This window comes from Lepidochelys kempii, chromosome 2, assembly GCF_965140285.1.
Source record: "Lepidochelys kempii isolate rLepKem1 chromosome 2, rLepKem1.hap1, whole genome shotgun sequence".
NCBI lineage: Eukaryota > Metazoa > Chordata > Testudines > Cheloniidae > Lepidochelys > Lepidochelys kempii.
Window position 1 is genome coordinate 147,572,644 of NC_136381.1, and position 20,256 is coordinate 147,592,899.

At 43.9% G+C, this 20,256-nt stretch overlaps 1 protein-coding gene across 4 annotated transcripts in view; it reads left to right on the forward strand.

The window, feature by feature from the left end:
• Positions 1-20,256, forward strand: part of NFX1 (nuclear transcription factor, X-box binding 1) — a 238,250-nt gene that overhangs the window by 120,707 nt on the left and 97,287 nt on the right. For all 4 annotated transcript variants that reach the window (XR_012157390.2, XM_073332429.2, XM_073332430.2 and 1 more), the window contains 2 exons: positions 3,588-3,670; positions 5,876-5,984. Coding sequence is in view for 3 of the 4 variants with exons in the window: in XM_073332429.2 (XP_073188530.1) it covers positions 3,588-3,670; positions 5,876-5,984 (192 nt within the window). In the remaining variant the exon portion in view is untranslated. The remainder of the gene's footprint in view (positions 1-3,587; positions 3,671-5,875; positions 5,985-20,256) is intronic.

The following is a 20,256-nucleotide window of genomic DNA, read 5'->3' on the forward strand; positions in this document are numbered from 1 at the left end:
TGTGTATATATTTATATGCTGATTCATCAAATTGGTAGAAGGATTCAAATAATAGTAAATACATCAATATACCTTTCTATGTGCTTTCAGTGTTGGAAATTTCCAATGCAAATAGTTGGTTTATTCTCCTTCTGAATAGATCTTTTATTAAATCTATACTTGTGACCTCATGGAGGGGAAGCCCGTTAGAACTTTTCAGACAAAAAAAAGTCACCACCACTTACTTAACCTTATTTACTAAAGTTTATCTCCCTTTTTCTAGTATTTTCACCGTTGTGTCAAATGCACTTGCGCAATCTTAACCCTAAGTTTAGTGTTTTAGATCAGAATAGTTGTTTAAAATAGTTAACAAAGTGTGCAGCATAAAATGTATCTGAGTTTGTTTCTCCTCCTGAAATTCTTAATGTTTCAAGTTTCCATAAGCAATATTTTCTAATTGGATTGTAGTTCCAATCCATATTAAGCCCAAAGACTTCATATAGTCCAAAACGTTTCAGTCCTCAGCAGACTATACTGTGTCCCACAGGCATAGAACAGGAGAGACCAAGCTGCCACCAGTGGCAGAGGCCCCTGCAATGGAAGGGAATTGATTAGGTGAGATCTGCCCAGATGATCCCAGCAGGTGAACCCCATGCTACAAAGGAAGGCAAAAAAAAAACAAAAAAAAAACCAAGGTCCCTTGCAATCTGACCTAGAGAAAAATTCCTTCCCAACCCCAAATCTCATGATCAGTATAACACTGACCATTATGAGCAAGAGACACTAGTCAGTTTTCTAGAATGAATTCTATGTACCACCTCAGAGCACTGGTCCACCCCATCTCTAATGCTTCAGAGGAAGGCAAAAATAAAAAACCCACAGAATACGTCTAGCCAATTGCTTATTGGTAATGGGTCTACCCTTTTATTTCTACTGAATGGTCGATTTTAGACCAATAGAGCGGTTTTTAACTTTTCAATCTTTTAATCTTCTCTTTGTTTTATTAGAGGAAATTTCCTGTGTTGTTGGGGGAGGCTTTAGTCACTGGTGTTTAACCATTAGGAATAGTGAAGGCTGTTCATCTTGTGGCTCAACATTTCCCATTTCAGACACTTGTATTCAATTCTTGACATGCTTGGCATATGCCAATTTAGTGCTGCTTTTTCTAGATTTTCATTTGTCAGAAGCATTGCATGTCCCAGCTAGGATCCACGTGATACAGGAAGCCATGAGAATTTTGAGGACAGGTTCAGAATAAGAACTGATTCCAGGCTCTTTTGCACACTTTCAACCTTAGAGACTCCAAAGTCCAGTGCTGAAAAATTCTTGGTTTTCAGGGAGTCTGGATTGTCCAGTAGGCCGCAGAGTTCTGCAGTGTTCTTACTTAGTGCCAAAGGACCATTAGAAGAAAAAAGAACGGCAGTACCACTGTTCTTCACATGCGCACAAGACTGAAATCTTTTGACCTGCACTATCCATTGGGGCTGTGCCTGTGCCCTGCATGTGTTTGTGTCCCTCAACCGAGAGGTAGAGTAGGAAATTGTAGTGCTGCTTTTCCTGCTGCTCAGGCTGATGAACTGGATTTGTGATTCTGTTTCACAACCACTCTTCTGTTGCTGGTTTTGATTTGATGAGCCTATTAGTGATTAGTGCTTCCCAGTATCCTGGACCTATTTTCTCCAGATCCTGTTTTACATTTGCATTCATTTCAATCTGGCTTCATTCAGCTTGAAGGGAGCCATTTCTCAAAGCGAGGCTTCTCCACTGTCTGGAGAGCAGCAGAATGTATGCTCTCCTGCTCTGAGCTGGAAATGCTTTGTGGCCTGATATGGCACCAAGATATTTTGGATTTGCCTCTGTTGCCATTCAAGAAATGGTTTCAAAGATGAGTGATTCATCCTGTGATCCTCAATGGAACTTGATCCTCATCCACGTCAATTTTGATGCAACCAACTCTCATGGGAGGCCTTAGGACAAAATTATTTTCTTTAAGATGGTTTTTCTTTCCAGAGTGAGTGAATGAGTTGAACTCCCATCTTCTCTCCTCCTTATCTCCCTCGTTTTCCAGAAGGATATTTTTTGGCTTTGTTCAGAATTTGTTCACAAGATGAATACCAAGTTCTATCTATTGTTATTCTCCTTTCAGTCCTAATCTAGTATTCCCCACCCATGACTAGAAGCTGCATTTATTGGATGTTAAGCATGTTGTCAACTTTAATCCTATTCTGAGAGTTTAGAAAGTCAAAGCAGGGTTACAAAGGTAATGCTGCATCTACCATAGCTTTTGCTAGGTGGATCTTATGTTGTATTCTTAAAGCATATGACCAGACTGTCAGATAAACTTGTCAGATTCCACGTAGCTAGATAAATCTTCATGAGCAGTGAACATGCTGAAGCTTTCATGAACAAGGTGTGTAAGACAGCAGCATGATCATCTCCTCACCTCCTTTATAAATTGTCATCAATTAGGTATCTCCACTTCTCAGGATACTTCCTTTGGCTGCAAGGACCTGATAGTGGCATGTTAAGGTAGTCCCACCTCCTCAGGTTACTGCTTGCTGCATCCTCTTTTTGTGCCTTAATCCAGTGTTGTAGGATAGAAGAGAAAGACATACAACAAAGGCAAAAATTACCAGTAATTCTGTCTGTCTTCTCCTCTTCTATACTATATCTCATCCACCTCCCCTTTGGGTTTGTTTTGCTGCTTGTTCTATTTCTTTCTGTCTTTCATGCTGTTTCCTTCTCTATAGATCTGGAAGTTCTCTTCCTGATGGGATGCAGTTGTGGCTGAGACTTATGGAATCAGGGGCAGGGCTTTAGAATGCTTTGCCTCAATGCTTCCAGTAGGTGTCACCATAACACTGTCTTTGAATTCAGTGTTGTAGGATGGGAGTTGAGGAGACTACAACAGTGTCACCGGTAACTAACATTCCCTACTTTATGTAGCAACATAAAGATGGTCAAGTTTTCAGATTTTTAAAATCTATTAGCTGTTTCATAAACCACTTTCTTAATATATTTAAGTAGTTCTAAGTATGTTAATGTAAACTTCCAAATTATGTTTTTATCAGTACTTGTCAGTATTCTGCGGCATGCTTAGGTACTGCTGTAGGTATTTGGATGTAAACTGAAATGCACCCACTTTGGAGGTACCTCACAAGTGACTCCACTTCTCCTGTAACTTGCTGTTTACAGGGACTTTTTGCTCCGAACATTTAATCAGTATATTGTCAGTTTATAATCTGTCACCAGTTTGAATTGTCTAAGAATCAAATGGTGGTATTTTCTTACCAGGAACGTTCCCCTTAATTAAAGACTAGTGGTGGTCATTTTAATACTGACGCTATTAAGCAAGAAGCCAAAATACAACCACCAGGCTTATATCTCAAACTAATTATAAAAGACAGTTTGGTCCAGTGTCTCATTATATTAGCCTCTCTATACAGTAATTTGTGCTGCCTCTGTAAGAATGTACTCTCTTTTCTTCATTTCATCATATTATTTTTAGTGTGGTCTTGCTACACACGTTTACTTATTGCAATCGTATAATATGTAGTCAAAGGTTGAATGTTTAAATAAATATAAACACATTTTTTCTACTGGAACAGCTGATATTACATTTATGTGTGACAAGCGATGTAACAAGAAACGGTCATGTGGACGACACAAGTGTAATGAAATTTGCTGTGTGGTAAGTTCATTTATACAGTATAAGAAATGGTTCAGTGTAAAATGCTACATCTATACCTTCTTTTTTTTTTTAAATAGTATGTGAAAAGGCTGCTGAGATGTAGATTCCCTGTTTTGTAATGTAAAATATTCATCCTTGCACTTTGTTCAAAAAGTCTTTAGGATTAATGCTGTGCACCCAAGTGTGATTGTGTAACTAAGACAGTGGTTCTCAACCCAGGGCCCGCAGGTCACATGCAGCCCAATTAGCACACCGCTGCAGCAGTGTAGAGAAGTGCTAAAGGCCCTAGGGCTCAGGTCCCGGCTGCCCAGGCCCCACAGGGCGGGCTCTCGGGTTCCAGCTGCACTGCCACCTGGCCGCTACGGGGCCGGCTCTGGGGGCCTGGCTGCTCAGCCATGGGGCTGGCGCCCGGCCCCAAGCTCAGGGTTCCACTCCTGGCCCCACTTTCTGGAGGGGTCTCTGAGTGGGGTTGCTGGGGTTAGGGGTCTGTGAAGGAGTTTGGGGGGGGGACACACTGTGGTTCTTAACCTGCAGCCCAGGTAACATATTTTAGGCTGCATATATGAAAATAGGTTGAGAACCACTGAACTAAGAGCTTGTCAACACACAAGCTGTACTACTTTAACTATGTTAGTATACTTAAAGCAGTACAACCCCTTAGTATGGATACAATTATACCAGTATAAATGTGCTTTATGCCAGTATAGCTATTCCCTTATGGGAAGCGGAGTAAACTATACTGATGTAAGACATCTATATATCAGTATAACTGTGACCATGCTAGAGGTTGTACAAAATAACTTTGTTTTTTAAAAAAAAACCACTCCCCTAACCAAATACAAATCCTATACCAGCACAAAACTTTGTGTATACTAGTCCTAGGTTGATAAAATTCCAGTTGATCAATGAGAGACTCTCATAGATCTACAGGATTGGTGCTATGACCCCAGCTTTGGAGTAGTCTCAGGGAGGATCCCTTCAGTATGCCAGACCCCCTTGGGGTCTCACTCTTCCTCCAGGGTAAGCCATGCGATTTCACTGCCTCCTTAGACTTGACCTCTGGGCCTTCATCACACCATGAGCTCCATTTTAGCGAGTCCCACTGAGACAGACCCCTGAGGGAGACTTGTACAATCTTAGGGAGCAGTGCATCTCCACCAGCATCTGCAGTGACACTCAGCCAGTGTTATCAAACTGTAGGGTTTAATAGTTGACTAGAATGCAGCATAGGAAGACCTTGGTTAGCAAAGAGAAATGAATAGGGCCCTACCAAATTCATGGTCCAATCTGGTCAATTTCACTTTTAAAAATGTTTGTATCTGAAATTTCATGGTGTTGTAGCCATGGGGATCCAGACCCACAAGGGGGTTCTGGGGAGGTTACAAAGCTGTTGTAGGGCGGTCACGGGATTGCCATCCTCACTTCTGCAGTGCGTTCAGAGCTGGGCTCTGAAGGCAGCACCCCTGGAGCTTCCTGCAGCCACAGGAGGTTTCCGGAGGTGGAGATGGGTCTGATCTCCCCTGTGCTACTGGGAGTGCCCTAGCTGGGGGCTGCTAGCTGCTAGTCCCAGCCAGGCTAGGGAGGGATAGGACTTGCTCTTCCCCTGCACCGCTGTGCTTGCAGGGAGATCTTCACCCTCTAGCACTTAGCTCCCATCTCACATCGCCCCGGTCCTTTGTTCCCGAACTGAGGAAATGCTGCTTGGCTTCCTGCAGACAGGTGGGACAATCTGTGGTCGTTGGTTGCCAGGTTTCAATATCCCGGTGATTTGCTGTTGTCTTTATGGTTTCTCCACTGTCACAGGGATTAAGGCCCACTTAGTCCCAGACAGCTAGGCTGCTGACAAGCAGGTTAAAAGGTTCCACTAACACCTGTCTCTTAAGTCTGCCCTGAGAGCATACAGACTCTTCTTCTCCCCCCTTTCCCCCCCCCCCCAAAAAAAAACTAGGTAACACTGCAGTATGTGGGGAAACTGAGGTATACATAGTCTTCATAAAAATATTGGAGAAAATTCCCACTTAGTCATAGATGCTCAGCATGTGGTATGAAAAGAATCTTAATGACTGTTAATTTCTTCTATCCTTGGGTACAGTAATATGGCCCTGGCCAGTAGTGGATTTTAATCATATTTTGCCATTTTGGGGGGCATTTTATGGGGGGGAAAGCATTGATAATGTAGTAATTTTTCATAAATATTTTTCCCAGGACAAAGAACATAAGTGTCCCTTGGTTTGTGGACGCAAACTCAATTGTAGCCTTCATAGATGTGAAGAACCTTGTCACCGTGGCAACTGTCAAACATGCTGGCAGACAAGTGAGTATACTGCACTACATATGTTCATGTTTAGAAGATTAGTGCGCTGTAGACATTTTAAACTCTGATCCTTTAAGAGGTTTATTCGCTTACTAGATGTATTATTGAAAGTGCATTATTTTTCTATAATAAAAATTCAAATACTCAGTTATGGAGATGATCATGATTGTCATATTTTGCCATGGGTAACGAAGTTGTGTAATTGAATTGTATGGATTTATTTTATTAATTAGATTTAATAATTTCACTACAGAATTTATATTTAAAAAAAATTAATTTCAGTAAACTTTACTTACAGTTCAAGGCCCTGATCCTGCAGTCATTTAGGAACAAGATTTACTTCATAAAACACAAGCAGTTCTTCATAAGAATTAAGGTCCCAGTTGTGTTTCACCAGTTTCTTTTCACAAGCACTAGATTTATTTTAAAACGTGTCAAATTGAAAGTGTTGCAGACTGAAGTCTTTGTTTAGCTACAGAACCAGACTGTATAAATCATAGAATCTCAGGGTTGGAAGGGACCTCAGGAGGTCATCTAGTCCAACCCCCTGCTCAAAGTAGGATCAATCCCCAATTTTTGCCCCAGATCCCTAAATGGCCCCCTCAAGGATTGAACTCACAACCCTGGGTTTAGCAGACCAATGCTCAAACCACTGAGCTATCTCCCCCCACACACACACCATACTGGCCCAATCATGTACCTTAACCCTAGCTGAGTGGGAGCACCAGTAGGAATGGAAGTTACGTCATCTCCATGCCTCTTGAATTCTTGAACTCTCTGCTCAGATGTTGAATTATGGAAACTTCTGTGGAATCAACACCTGTCCACTGGGTACTGCACTGAGACCAATACACAGCCATCAAATAGTAACAATTTTTGGTGATTACTAAAATCCTACAGATTCAGACAGGTGTCTTGTATGTGATGGAGTTTGATGTACATTTAAAAGTTAGATCAACATAAATAAGTGTCAGTTGGGAGTGTGAAAAAACCCCACACCCATGATCGACATAGCTATGCCAACCTAACTCCCAGTGTAGATCCAGCTTCTTCCATCAATGTAACTACTGACATCCAAGGAGGTGGTGTTCCACATAGACAGAAGAACCTTTTCTGTCATTGTAGGCTGTGTCTGTTACAGGATAATGCATGAATAGCTATGCCAACATGGCTATGCTGGTGTAATCTCCATAGTGTAGCCATATCCAAGGTTTTCATCTTCTTCCTTGTCCCCATAAACCCAGTCTCCATCTTTCTGTATTTAAATGCGTTTTGCTACAGAAATGACTCTTTAGTTAGTTAGGTAGTACCCATTACGCCTCCACTCCTGTCTTTTTCTGGCAAGTATTTCCCCAGCTGTCCCCCAGGTTTTTCAGCTCAGCTTCCACAGTTCTTCGTCAAGGAAAGTGTAGGCCCCTTACTGAACGAGGGAGGCAACCTAATGACAGAGGATGTGGAAAAAGCTAATGTACTCAATGCTTTTTTTGCCTCTGTCTTCACGAACAAGGTCAGCTCCCAGACTGCTGCACTGGGCAGCACAGCATGGGGAGGAGGTGACCAGCCCTCTGTGGAGAAAGAAATGGTTCGGGACTATTTAGAAAAGCTGGACGTGCACAAGTCCATGGGGCCGGATGCGTTGCATCCGAGAGTGCTAAAGGAGTTGGCGGATGTGATTGCAGAGCCATTGGCCATTATCTTTGAAAACTCATGGCGATCCGGGGAAGTCCTGCACGACTGGAAAAAGGCTAATGTAGTGCCCATCTTTAAAAAAGGGAAGGAGGAGGATCCTGGGAACTACAGGCCAATCAGCCTCACCTCATTCCCTGGAAAAATTATGGAGCAGGTCCTCAAGGAATCAATTCTGAAGTACTTAGAGGAGAGGAAAGTGATCAGGAACAGTCAGCATGGATTCACCAAGGGCAAGTCGTGCCTGGCTAATCTAGTTGCCGTCTATGATGAGATAACTGGCTCTGTGGATGAAGGGAAAGCAGTGGACGTGTTGTTCCTTGACTTTAGCAAAGCTTTTGACACTGTCTTGCACAGTATTCTTGCCAGCAAGTTAAAGAAGTATGGGCTGGATGAATGGACTATAAGGTGGATAGAAAGCTGGCTAGATTGTCGGGCTCAACGGGTAGCGATCAATGGCTCCATGTCTAGTTGGCAGCCAGTATCAAGTGGAGTGCCCCAAGGGTTGGTCCTGGAGCCGGTTTTGTTCAATATCTTCATAAATGATCTGGAGGATGGTGTGGATTGCACCCTCAGCAAGTTTGCAGATGACACTAAACTGGGAGGAGAGGTAGATACGCTGGAGAGTAGGGATAGGATACAGAGGGACCTAGACAAATTAGAGGATTGGGCCAAAAGAAATCTGATGAGGTTCAACAAGGACGAGTGTAGAGTCCAGCACTTAGGACGGAAGAATCCCATGCACCACTACAGACTAGGGACCGAATGGCTAGGCAGCAGTTCTGCAGAAAAGGACCTAGGGATTACAGTGGACAAGAAGCTGGATATGAGTCAACAGTGTGCCCTTGTTGCCAAGAAAGCCAATGGCATTTTGGGATGTATAAGTAGGGGCATTGCCAGCAGATCGAGGGACGTGATCGTTCCCCTCTATTGGACACCGGTGAGGCCTCATCTGGAGTATTGTGTCCAGTTTTGGGCCCCACACTACAAGAAGGATGTGGAAAAATTAGAAAGAGTCCAGCGGAGGGCAACAAAAATGATTAGGGGACTGGAACACATGAGTTATGAGGAGAGGCTGAGGGAACTGGGGATGTTTAGTCTACGGAAGAGAAGAATGAGGGGGGATTTGATAGCTGCTTTCAACTACCTGAAAGGGGGTTCCAAAGAGGATGGCTCTAGACTGTTCTCAGTGGTAGCAGATGACAGAACAAGGAGTAATGGTCTCAAGTTGCAGTGGGGGAGTTTAGGTTGGATATTGGGAAAAACTTTTTCACTAGGAGGGTGGTGAAACACTGGAATGCGTCACCTAGGGAGGTGGTGGAATCTCCTTCCTTAGAAGTTTTTAAGGTCAAGCTTGACAAAGCCCTGGCTGGGATGATTTAATTGGGGATTGGTCCTGCTTTGAGCAGGGGGTTGGACTAGATGACCTCCTAAGGTCCCTTCCAACCCTGATATTCTATGATTCTATGTTGTTTACGGGGGACCACATTTTCTCTTGCCTTCAGGTGTATTGCTGGTGATGGAATCAGTTTCCATCCAAAGCACATGGCCGTTCCATCTCCAATGCCTCCTCATAGTGATGGTGCTCATCTTCTCTTGGCTGCATTGTGTGAAATTGTTCTGGACCAAAAGATCTTTAACTTTACCATTATTTACTTACAAATCGAAATTATAGAGGTTGGGGCAGGAGGGGAAGGATCATGCAGTTCACCTCCTTCAATTTGGCCATGTATCCTCTTACATTATACTCAGGTGAACAGGTAATCTCTTTTTAATCCTGTGTCTTCATTGATGGTGCTTTACCTACCTACTGGCAGCTATTTTATTTCTCAATTCATTTAAGTTTTTTCTTTGATCTAAAACCAAAGGACAAATTTGAGATAAGGGCATCACTTCTTTGTAAACTGTGAATATATCTTCCCTTTCCTAATAGTTTCATCTCAAATATTTTTTTAGCACAATCCTTCCCTTTCTTTCCTTATGTTAAGGTTACGATTCTGTCAAGGGTATGTTTAGTAAGTCAGGGACAGGTCACAGGCAATAAACAAAAATTCATGGAAGACCGCAACCTGTGCCTGACTTTTACTAAAAATACCCTGGTGAAGGCAGGTGGGGGTTGAGGGGAAAAGACAAAGAGGCAGGGATAGAATCCAAATCTGCAGGGCAGCATTCTCATTTGTCTAAAACACAAGACCATTATTTCTCTTCCAGCATTTCCTTCCCTTGTTCATACATACCTTTCAACTTCTGCAACAAATGATGCAGGTGAACAGCCTTATTCACTGAATAACCCCTGATTCATTCCCTGAGCACTGTAAATCCTGTGCACTATGACAGGGATCCTGTGGGGGGAAAAATAGCACCTGATCATGTAATTAAAGACTGTATCATAATACATGCACAGCAGTGGGATAAATTAATGTTCAGGCAGCATTAATTCTGGCATATCCTAACTTCTGAGTGCTTGACTTTGCAACCTTTATAATGTTCTTTTAGCGTAGGGCTTTTTGTGTGTAACTTGCTTGATTTCTTAAAAAAGAGTTTGTTTAATGTAGAGCCATACAACATGGGTTATCGGCAGAATCAGAACCTATAGACCACAGGACAGACCTCTGTTACTAAGGCTATGTCTACACTAAAAACTTCGGTTGACCCAAGTTATGTCGGCGTACAGCAAGAGAAGTTTGCATATCCCTCAGGCACATGCATACTTAGTTGCTTGCGCTGGCACTGGATGTACTTACCAGGAGTGCTACACATAGATGTGTAGATGCAAAGTGCAGTGCACCACAGGTAGGTATGCCAGTGCACTATGCATTGCTTTCTGGCATAATGCCTTTTGCAAAATGTGAACCATGTGTTGTGGGGTAGAAATGAGTCATGCCAGGATGTCTGGGACTTAAGGGTCAAGTCCCCAAAATGTAATTTTCTCCATCCCATAATGACATCCATGGCCTATAATTTTCATGTCTTTTTATTAAAATCCCACAAACCCACGTGACACTTTTCAGTGTCCACCCTCTGACACACAGCAACATTAGATTGCTACTGGCCAGTGGGAAATCATTTTGGAGTTGGAAAATGCACATAGGGGACATTGTCATGCAAGTGCTATGCAGGACTGTGACACTCAGCAACATGCCTCCAGACTAGAGCAGCCCCAGTGGAGTGTCTACCCACTTTGCTCCAGATCTCAGCCCAAGGACCAACGGCCAGTGCATAGCAGGGTCCCACCACCATGCTAATTGGCTCTTCTGGAGTCCATGAGGCATCCCCATATGCTCTACAGCATCCCTATTTCCTTCCTGCCCTCCCACATTGAGTAGGCACTAGAAGCATGTACAACATGGTCTCCATTCCCCCTTTGCTGGGATATGCAAGGGCAATTGCTTACTTAGGACTTCCCTCTCCAATTCTTGTTAGATGAGGATCTGCCTTAACACCCATTGGTCTTTTTCTGTTCATCACCAGATGAGGCAGTACTCTCGGAGTCTACCTCACCCCCTTCAGATGATTTCAGGGCCCACGAGGACTTAATAAAAAGGGTGGTTGCGGCTCTGCTTATCCAACCAGGGAAGGTGCAAGAAAAGTTACACAGATTGGTGGATATTTTGACCTTTGTGGGGCCCTCTAGGGTAATTCTCCCTATAAATGAGGCTATCCTAGAGCCCATCAACATCTTATGGCATATCCCATCCTCCTTTCCTCTCACTGTTAAAAGGGGGGAAAGGAGATATGTCCCTTCTTATGGATATGAATATTTTTACAACCACCTGGTTCGATGATAGTGTCTGCTGCAAACAGGGAAAGAAGCAAGAAAGCTGGACCTCTTGGTGGGAAGATTTATTTCACAAGAGAGTTACAACTGAGAATCATGAACCAGCAGGTTCTGCTGAGTCAATCTGATTTTAACTTGTGAGAAAGTTTCCTAAAGTTTGACAGGTTTCCAGATGAGGCTAAGCAGGAGTTCACCACTCTGGTAGATGAGGGCAAATTAGTGGCCAGATCACGCTGGAAGCGGCTGACTCAGCGGCTTTTGTTATGGCTTCCACCATTTCCATGCAGTGTTCATCTTGGCTGTAATTGGCAGGTCTACCCCAAGAGATGCAGCAAACCATACAGGACCTCCCATTTGAATGCTCCTCGCTCTTTTCTGAGAAGACAGATGAGAGGCTTCATAGCCTTAAGGACTTAAGAGCAACACTTGGGAACCTGTATGCTGGCGGAGAAGAGCAAGCCGTTCTTCCTGCAGCAATCAGAGTGGTTCCACCATTCATTCCTCATAGTCAGGATCTGTCGAGAAGAAGGCTAGAGGTTATAAGAGATGGCCTCTGCCTTCTTCCTCCTCTGCAACTGCCAGTTCGAGACAAAACAGATCATCAAAGCAATCATTTTGACCTGTTGGTTGAAAGCAGCCTATCACTTACCAGAGTACCATCATTCCCTTTCCCTGTTTTTGCCAATCACCTATCCCACTTACTAAGTGCTTGGTCCCCTGTCACCAGTGGGTTCTAAGCACAGAGATACAGGGATACACCCTTTACTTCTGTCCCCACTTCACACACCCCTTTCCTGTTCCTCTTCAGAATCACACTCACAAGAGCATGATATTCAGTCTCTCCTCTTTGTGGGGGCCATAGAGGAAGAGGATTGTATTCCTGATACTTCCAAATCCTGAAGGCAAAGGAGGGGCTCCGGCTTACTTTAGATCTAAAATAGCTGTTCTCAGACTATGGGGTGGACTCCCCACGGTGGCAGCAGCAGTGCAGAAATGAGGGTGGCAATGCGGCACTAAGTCTGCTATGAAAAATGATGACAAATATCACTTTTCACATTCTCTCCTTTACTTCTGTGTTGCTGCATCCTTACTTCTAAGTCTGCTGTGAAAAGTGATATTGATGAATATCATTTTTCACATTGCCACCTTTACTTCTGTACTGCTGCTGGTCAGTGCTGCCTTCAAAACTGAGTGGCTCGGTATATGTACTTGGGGGAAGGAAGAGAGTTAACGACTACAGACACAGAGAAGGGGGGCCCGATCAAATAAGTTGGAGAACCACTGATCTAAAGCAACTAAACAAGTTTCTGAAGAAAACAAAATTCTTGATGGTTACTCTTTTACTTCTGATATCCCTTCCTTAGAGACTGGGGACTGGTTCGCTGCTCTTGACTTAAGGGACACTTTCTTTCATGGGGCAATTTATCACAGCACAGAAATTTCCTCAGATTCATGGTTAATGAATCCTACCACCAGCTCACAGTTCTCCCATTTGGCCTGTCAACAGCCCCTCCCGTGTTTACAAAATGCATGGCAGTAGTGGTTGCATTCTTGTGCAAGTAAGGAATCCATGTGTTGTCTTACCTGGATGATTGGCTATTGAGAGACCAGTACAGGTCCCAGATACTCTCCAGCAAGGCCACTATCCAGTCAGCCTTCCACACACTAGGACTCCTAATCAGCGCAGAAAAATCTATCCTGACTCTACTCTCTGAACAAGAATCTATCCTCTGTACTCCTGGACACCACACTGGCCAGTGCATTCCTGCCACAAAAGAGGGTCCAAGTGTGAAGAAGTGGGGATTTTCCCTTATGTTGTATGTGAGCCTATGTGAGTCTTACTGTTTTGCATCAATGCTATGTGTGCCTCAGTTTCCCTGTGTATTGCATCAATGTCTAGGTGGTGGGATGTGTGATTTTTGCAGTGGCTGCTCCAGCTGCCTGCACAGATGCTATGGCCACCCCTTCGTAACCTGAGACCAGGGAGGGGGATGCGACCAGGTGAGTCTTGGCCCGGGAAGCGAGACAAAGGCTGGAGGAGGAGCAATGGGCAGGGCAGGGGCCAGGCAGCTGGAAGTGAGTCAGCCTCGGCTGGCTTGGGGCGCAGTGAGAGGACTGGAGCCCTGGCTCTGGGCTCCCCTCCCGCCAATATGGACTTGTCTGAAAGTCGCGGATTTCTGTGCTAACAAGTTTTGTTCTACGCTGTGTTCCTGTCAACTAATAAACCTTCTGTTTTACTGGCTGGCAGAGAGTCATGTCTGACTGTGGAGTTGGGGTGCAGGGCCCCCTGGCTTCCCCAGGAGCCCCACCCAGGCACACTTGCTGCGGGAAGCGCACGGTGTGGAAGGGGATACTGAATGCTCCGAGGTCAGACCCAAGAAGGTCAAAGCTGTGTAAGCTTCTTGCCCTGGAGACAGTATGCTCCAAGAGAGGAGGCATGTTTCCCCAGATTTCTGACTGGCTTTGTATGGAGTAGTTCCAGAGCATCACCCCGATGTCTCTGTGACACCAAAATGCAGCTCATTGTACTAGATCTAAATGCTCATCCTCTCACTACAGTTCGAAAATGCCTCAAACTTCTAGGGCACATAGTTTGGCATGCAGGACTGCACTTCAGAGAACTACAGGCTGGCTCACCTCAGTATACTCTTCAGCCCACCATCATATGGATACAGTAGTTGAGATACCTGCTTGAGTCTTGTCCTCCAATGACTGATGGATAGACCCATCAGTCGCTGGCACAGGAGTCCCCTTTGCTCCTCCTCAGCAGACACTCATTGGATCTAGGTTGGGGAGTTCGCTTAGGTCCCTGTCAAACTCTGGAGCTTTTGTCTTCCCAGGACCTAAGTCTCCATATAAATATCAGAGAACTCAGGCCAACTGTTTGGCTTTCATGGCCTTCCCCCCACATATCGTGGGGCAGAGCTTTAATACTTAATGACAGCACAACAGCCATGTTTCATGTAAATAGACAAGGATTCCAGTCGACAAAGTTATGCCAGGAGGCAGTCTTGCTTTGGAGCTTTTGCATCAGCCTCAAAGTGGCTTATCATCCAGGGGTTCAAAACATTCTGACAGACCGTGGAAGCAGATTGTTTGCAGGCCACCATGAATGGTCCCTTCATCCAGATGTGTCCGAGGCCATTTTCCAATAGTGGGGTACTCCCCTAGTGGACCTGTTCACAACAAATGAAAACAAAAAATATCTCTTTTGTTCCTGGGTGGGATAATTTCCTCCTAAACTGGTCCAAAGCCCTGCTGTATCCCTCCCCTCCAGTTCTGCTACAAGGTCTTGTCCAAGGACAAGCAAGATTGTGCTCACATTATACCAATAGCCCCAGTGTAGCCTTGACGATATTGGTTTTCATCTCTACTAGCCCAATTGGTCAGACCCCCTCTGTCGCTCCTGAGAGATGCATATGTCATCTCCCAGGACAACAGCTGCATCCTCAATCACAATCTATAGGCCTGTCAGCGTGGATGCTTCATGGCTGACTTCCTCTGAATGGTGTTGCTCTATTAAAGTAGAAGAAATTCTCCTGAATGTTAATGCTTCAACCAGGTCTACTTACCCTCCAAAATGGAAGAAATTCTCTGTTTGGCCTATGCAAAGAGGTATCCCCCCAGCCCAAGCTTCAATTCCCCATATCCTGGAGTATCTCCTGTTCCTGAAGCAAGGACTTGCCTTTAATTCCATCAGAGTCCACCTGGTGGCTGTCTCAGTTTTCCACCTTCAACCCTTTTCTCTTCAAACCCTATGTCCGTTAGATTTCTAAAGGTATTGGATGCGCTATACCCACAGACCCATAGCCCAATTCTGCAGTTTAGTTCTGCAGTTTAAAGTTTAATGGCTCCACCCTTTGAGCCACTAGCAACATATTCCTGTTACACCTATCTATGAAAGTGGCTTTCTTGGTCATGATTACCTTGGCCAGGAGAGTAGGAGAGCTATGATCCCTGGTGTCAGAACCTCCCTACACAGTATTTTTCAAAGATAAGGTTTTCCTTCGATCTTATCCAAAGTTCCTGACTAAAGTGGTTTCTGATATTTTCACATTAGTCAAGAAATTTACTTACTACCCTTCTTTCCAAAGCCTCATTCAAGTAGGTGGGAAGAGAAATTCCATTCTCTAGATGTTAGAAGTGTTAGTCGGATCCAGGCTTTTTGTCTGGATCGGACTAGCCCATTCAGATCATCCTCACAGCTATTTGTTGTAATTTCAGAAAGAGTAATGGGCCACCCAGTGTCCACTCAGATAGTCTCCTCCTGGATTTCTGGATGTGTATGTCTATATGTATATGTCTGTGCTACCGTTCTGTGGATCCAGAACCTCTATCTGAAGTGGTGACTAGCTCAACTAGATCAGTGGCGGCTTCCACAGCCTTTCTCGCTTGGGTGCCTATCCTTGATGTTTGTAAGGTGGCATCCTGGTCTTCAATCCACACATTTACCTCCCACTATGCCATCACTCATTAGTCTAGAGACAATGCCAGATTTGGATTCGTGGTCCTGCAATCCCTGTTCAAGTAGACTCTGAACTCACCTCCAGCTTGAACTGCTTGTGAGTCCCCCACAGTGGAATGGACATGTGCAATCACTCAAAGAAAACAATGGCTACCTACCTTTCTTTACTGTTGTTCTTCGAGCTGTGTTGCATATGTCCATTCCACAACCCACCATCTTTAAGAACATAAGAAAATAAGAATGGCCATATTGGGTCAGACCAGTGGACCAAGATCTAGCACAGTATCTTGTCTTCCAACAGTGGTCAATGCCAGATTCTTCAGAGGGAATGAACAGAACAGGGCAATTGTCAAGGTTCCTTCCCCACTCTGAACTCTAGGGTACAGATGTGGGGACCTGCATGAAAGACCCCCTAAGCTTATTCTTACCAGCTTAAGTTAAAAACTTCCCCAAGGTACAGACTTTGCCTTGTCCTTGAACCGTATGCTGCCACCACCAAGTGTTTTAAACAAAGAACAGGGAAAGAGCCCACTTGGAGATGTCTTCCCCCAAAATATCCCCCCAAGCCCTACACCCCCTTTCCTGGGGAAGGCTTGATAAGAATCCTCACCAATTTGTACAGGTGAACACAGACCCAAACCCTTGGATATTAAGAACAATGAAAAAGCAATCAGGTTCTTAAAAGAAGAATTTTATTTAAAGAAAACGTAAAAGAATCACCTCTGTAAAATCAGGATGGTAAATACCTTACAGGGTAATCAGATACAAAACAGAGAATCCCTCTAGGCAAAACCTTAAATTACAAAAAGACACAAAAACAGGAATATACATTCCATCCAGCACAGCTTATTTTACCAGCTGTTAAACAAAAGGAAATCTAACACATTTCTAGCTAGATTACTTACTAACTTAACAGGAGTTGTAAGTTGCATTCCCGGCAAAAGCATCACACAGACAGACAAACCCTTTGTTCCCTCCCCTCCAGATTTGAAAGTATCTTATCCCCTCATTGGTCATTTTGGGTCAGGTGCCAGCGAGGTTATCTTAGCTTCTTAACCCTTTACAGGTGAAAGGGTTTTGCCTCTGGCAGGAGGGATTTTATAGCACTGTATACAGAAAGGTGCTTACCCTTCCCTTTATATTTATGACAGCAATTATCAAGTGATCCATCCCCTGTCATCCAGTCACAGCATCTGGTAGTTAAAGGTTTAGGGACACCCAGAGCATGGGGTTGCATTACTGACCATTTTGACTAATAGCCATTGATGGATTTATCCTCCATGAACTTATCTAATTCTTTTTTGAAACCAGTTATAGCTTTGACCTTAACATCCCCTGGCAATGACTTACACTGTTTGACTGTACGTTGTGTGAAGAAGTACTTCCTTTTGTTTGTTTTAAACCTGCCGTATATTAATTTCATTAGATGACCCCTGGTTTTTGTATTATGTGAAGGAGTAAATAACATTCCCTTATTCACTCTCTCCACGCCGTTCATGATTTTATAGACATTTATCATCTCTCCTTAGTTGCCTTTTTTCCAAACTGAAAAATTCTACCCTAGTTACAAGGAACTAAAGATAATTAGTTAGTTATCTAACTAATCTTCATAATCTCTCCTCATATGGAAGCTGCTCCATACCCCCAGTTGTTTTTGTTGCCCTTCACTGTACTTTTTCCATTTCTAATATATCTTTTTTGAGATGGAGCGACCAGAACTGCATGCAATATTCAAAGTATAACCATACCATGGATTTATATAGTGGCATTATGATATTTACTGTCTTATTACCTATCCCTTTCCTAATGATGCCTAACATTGTTAGCTTTTTTGACTGCCATTGCACATTGAGCAGATGTTTTCAGAGAACTATCCATAATGACTCTAAGACCTCTTTCTTGAGTGGTAACAGCTAATTTAGAACCCATCATTTTGTATGTATAGTTGGGATTATGCGTTCCAATGTGCATTACTTTGCATTCATCTGCCGTTTTGTTGCCCAGTCACCCAGTTTTATGAGATCCCTTTGTAACTATTTGCAGTCTGCTTTGGACTTAACTATCTTGAGTAGTCTTGTGTCATCTGCAAACTTTGCACCTCGCTGTTTACCCCTTTTTCCAGAACATGTGAATATATAGAACAGCACTGGTCCTAGTACAGATCCCTGGGGTACCCTGCTGTTTGCCGCTCTTTGTTGTGAAAACTGATGATTTATTCCTACCCTTTGTTTCCTGTCATAGCTTCAATTACATGTACAAATTAAACACCTGTAATGCTTTTGCTGTCAATTAGAGAGCAGGACAGTTATTCTCTGGCCCTCAGGGATGTTATGTAGCCTAGTAATCCTTTCAAAGATGGTCAAATATTCCTCAGTGCAATCAGTTTCCTTGTAACTAGGGTAGAATTTGTCCCAGTCGTGATCCTTGGAGAGGAGTGCTTGCTGCCTGAGGGTTTTGTATCCATAGCACCAGCAACCTGTGTTCATGATTTCTCCTCCCACTTCCAGTCCTCTAGTTCTGTGGCTCACTAATGTGCAGCTATTTCTGCTGCCTGTTTCTGCATCTCAGCTTCCAGGGCTCTTTGGTGTGCTGCTTCCGCTGACTCCCACTTTTCCTTTTCTGCCTACAGGGTTCTCTGGTGGGCTTCCTCTTGTGCTACCTGTTTCTCTTTGGCTGCTTACATCTGGAATTCTCGTTCCTTTGCCACCTCTAACTTGGCCAACTGTAACTTCATGGCTGTTCTGCTGATGGCTGCCTTAGGCTGATTTTCTAAGCCTTTGCCCTCAGGACCTTTTATTGCATCAGTCTGATCTTTGGACCATTTATCCTGCTGGCTCATTTTTTACTTTTAGTTCTATTTTCTTTACCCGAAATAAACTAATGGAAAATAACTAACTGTAACCTTTCATTTGTCTGTTCCCTAACCTTCTCACTTGTGAATCTCTTAGAATCTAGTTTACAAGTGCTTGGGGTCTGATCCTTAGCTAACCAGTAAACTGTGTAAATCCTGGCAATTACATCATTATGAAGGTTATTAGGGTACCCAGGACCATAAGTCACCTTGTTAATTCCCTCCTTCCAGCATGAGGATGCCTTCCTTATGCTTATCTGGGTGCTACCCCTCTAGCCCAAACACTCTCCTGATATCACCCAAACACTCTCATCTGGGCAATGTTAGCCCTTACTTTGCTTTGCAGGTTAACAATAGATGCACTCCAGTCACCCCTTATCTACTGAACACTCCCAGAAATATCAGGTCTGCTGTCTCTAAGGAATCAGTGTACACAGCAGCTTGCATGATTCAATCCATGCATGGGGACATCCTGAGCCCACCTTCAATCCCTCTTACTGGCCCTAGCCCATGGGACCCATAAGCATGATACTCCAGGTCAGAGCAGTCTAACAGGGAATCACTCTCCCTACTGCAAGAGAGTAATTAGAGCTTCCACTTGATCCCCATGAGCTGGATCCGCTAGTTCTGCCAGTACTGGCAAGGTTATCCAAGGCAGTCATCCCAGCTTCACCATTCCCTCTGGGTGACCATAAGCAATTTTGAGAGCTGCTACGTAGGGTGGCAGAGGAGCTCCAGATGTTCCTGGAGAAGGTTCAGGACACACAACTCAACACAACTCCTGGACATCCTACATCACATAGGGTCCAGGCAGAGAGTACTGGTGAATGAAGCCGGATATGTCCAGCATATATTGGCAATGTGTATCTCTACCCCCAAGAGGGCTAAGAAGCACTACTTTGTCCCAGCTAAGAGAGCAGAGTTTCCGTTTAGCCACCTTGCACCAAACTCCCTACTTGTTCAGATTGCCACAGGAAGATGTAGCCACCCACTCTGAAATTAGGGAGGCCAAGTAACTGGATCTGTTGGGAAGGAAGGTTTTTACATCATCTAGTTCAATATTCTGAACTGGAGGCTATGTAGTGCTGTTGGCCAAGTATGATTTTCTGAATTATTGACAGTTCTTGGATTTTAAGAACAAATTTCCCCAAGCAAGACATGGCTCAATTTCAGGCCCTTATTGATGAAGGCAGGTTGGTGTCCAGAACTGCATTTGCAGAGAAACTATAACACAATGGAGTATTTGCCCTTCAAGACCAACGTTTTCAGCAAAAAGACTGAGGAGTCTTTGCCCTCACTATAGGACTTCAGGGCAACCCTCCATTTTCTGGGTATATATACACCTGCCCCAAAGATCCACGAACATCCTGACAAAACAAGAGCTGTGCCTCAACCATTTTGCCATCAGTGATTCTATGAACCTCTTTGTGAAGGGCAGTGTACACAAAAGCCACGATACCTACATCCTACACATCCGTCACATCAATCCAAC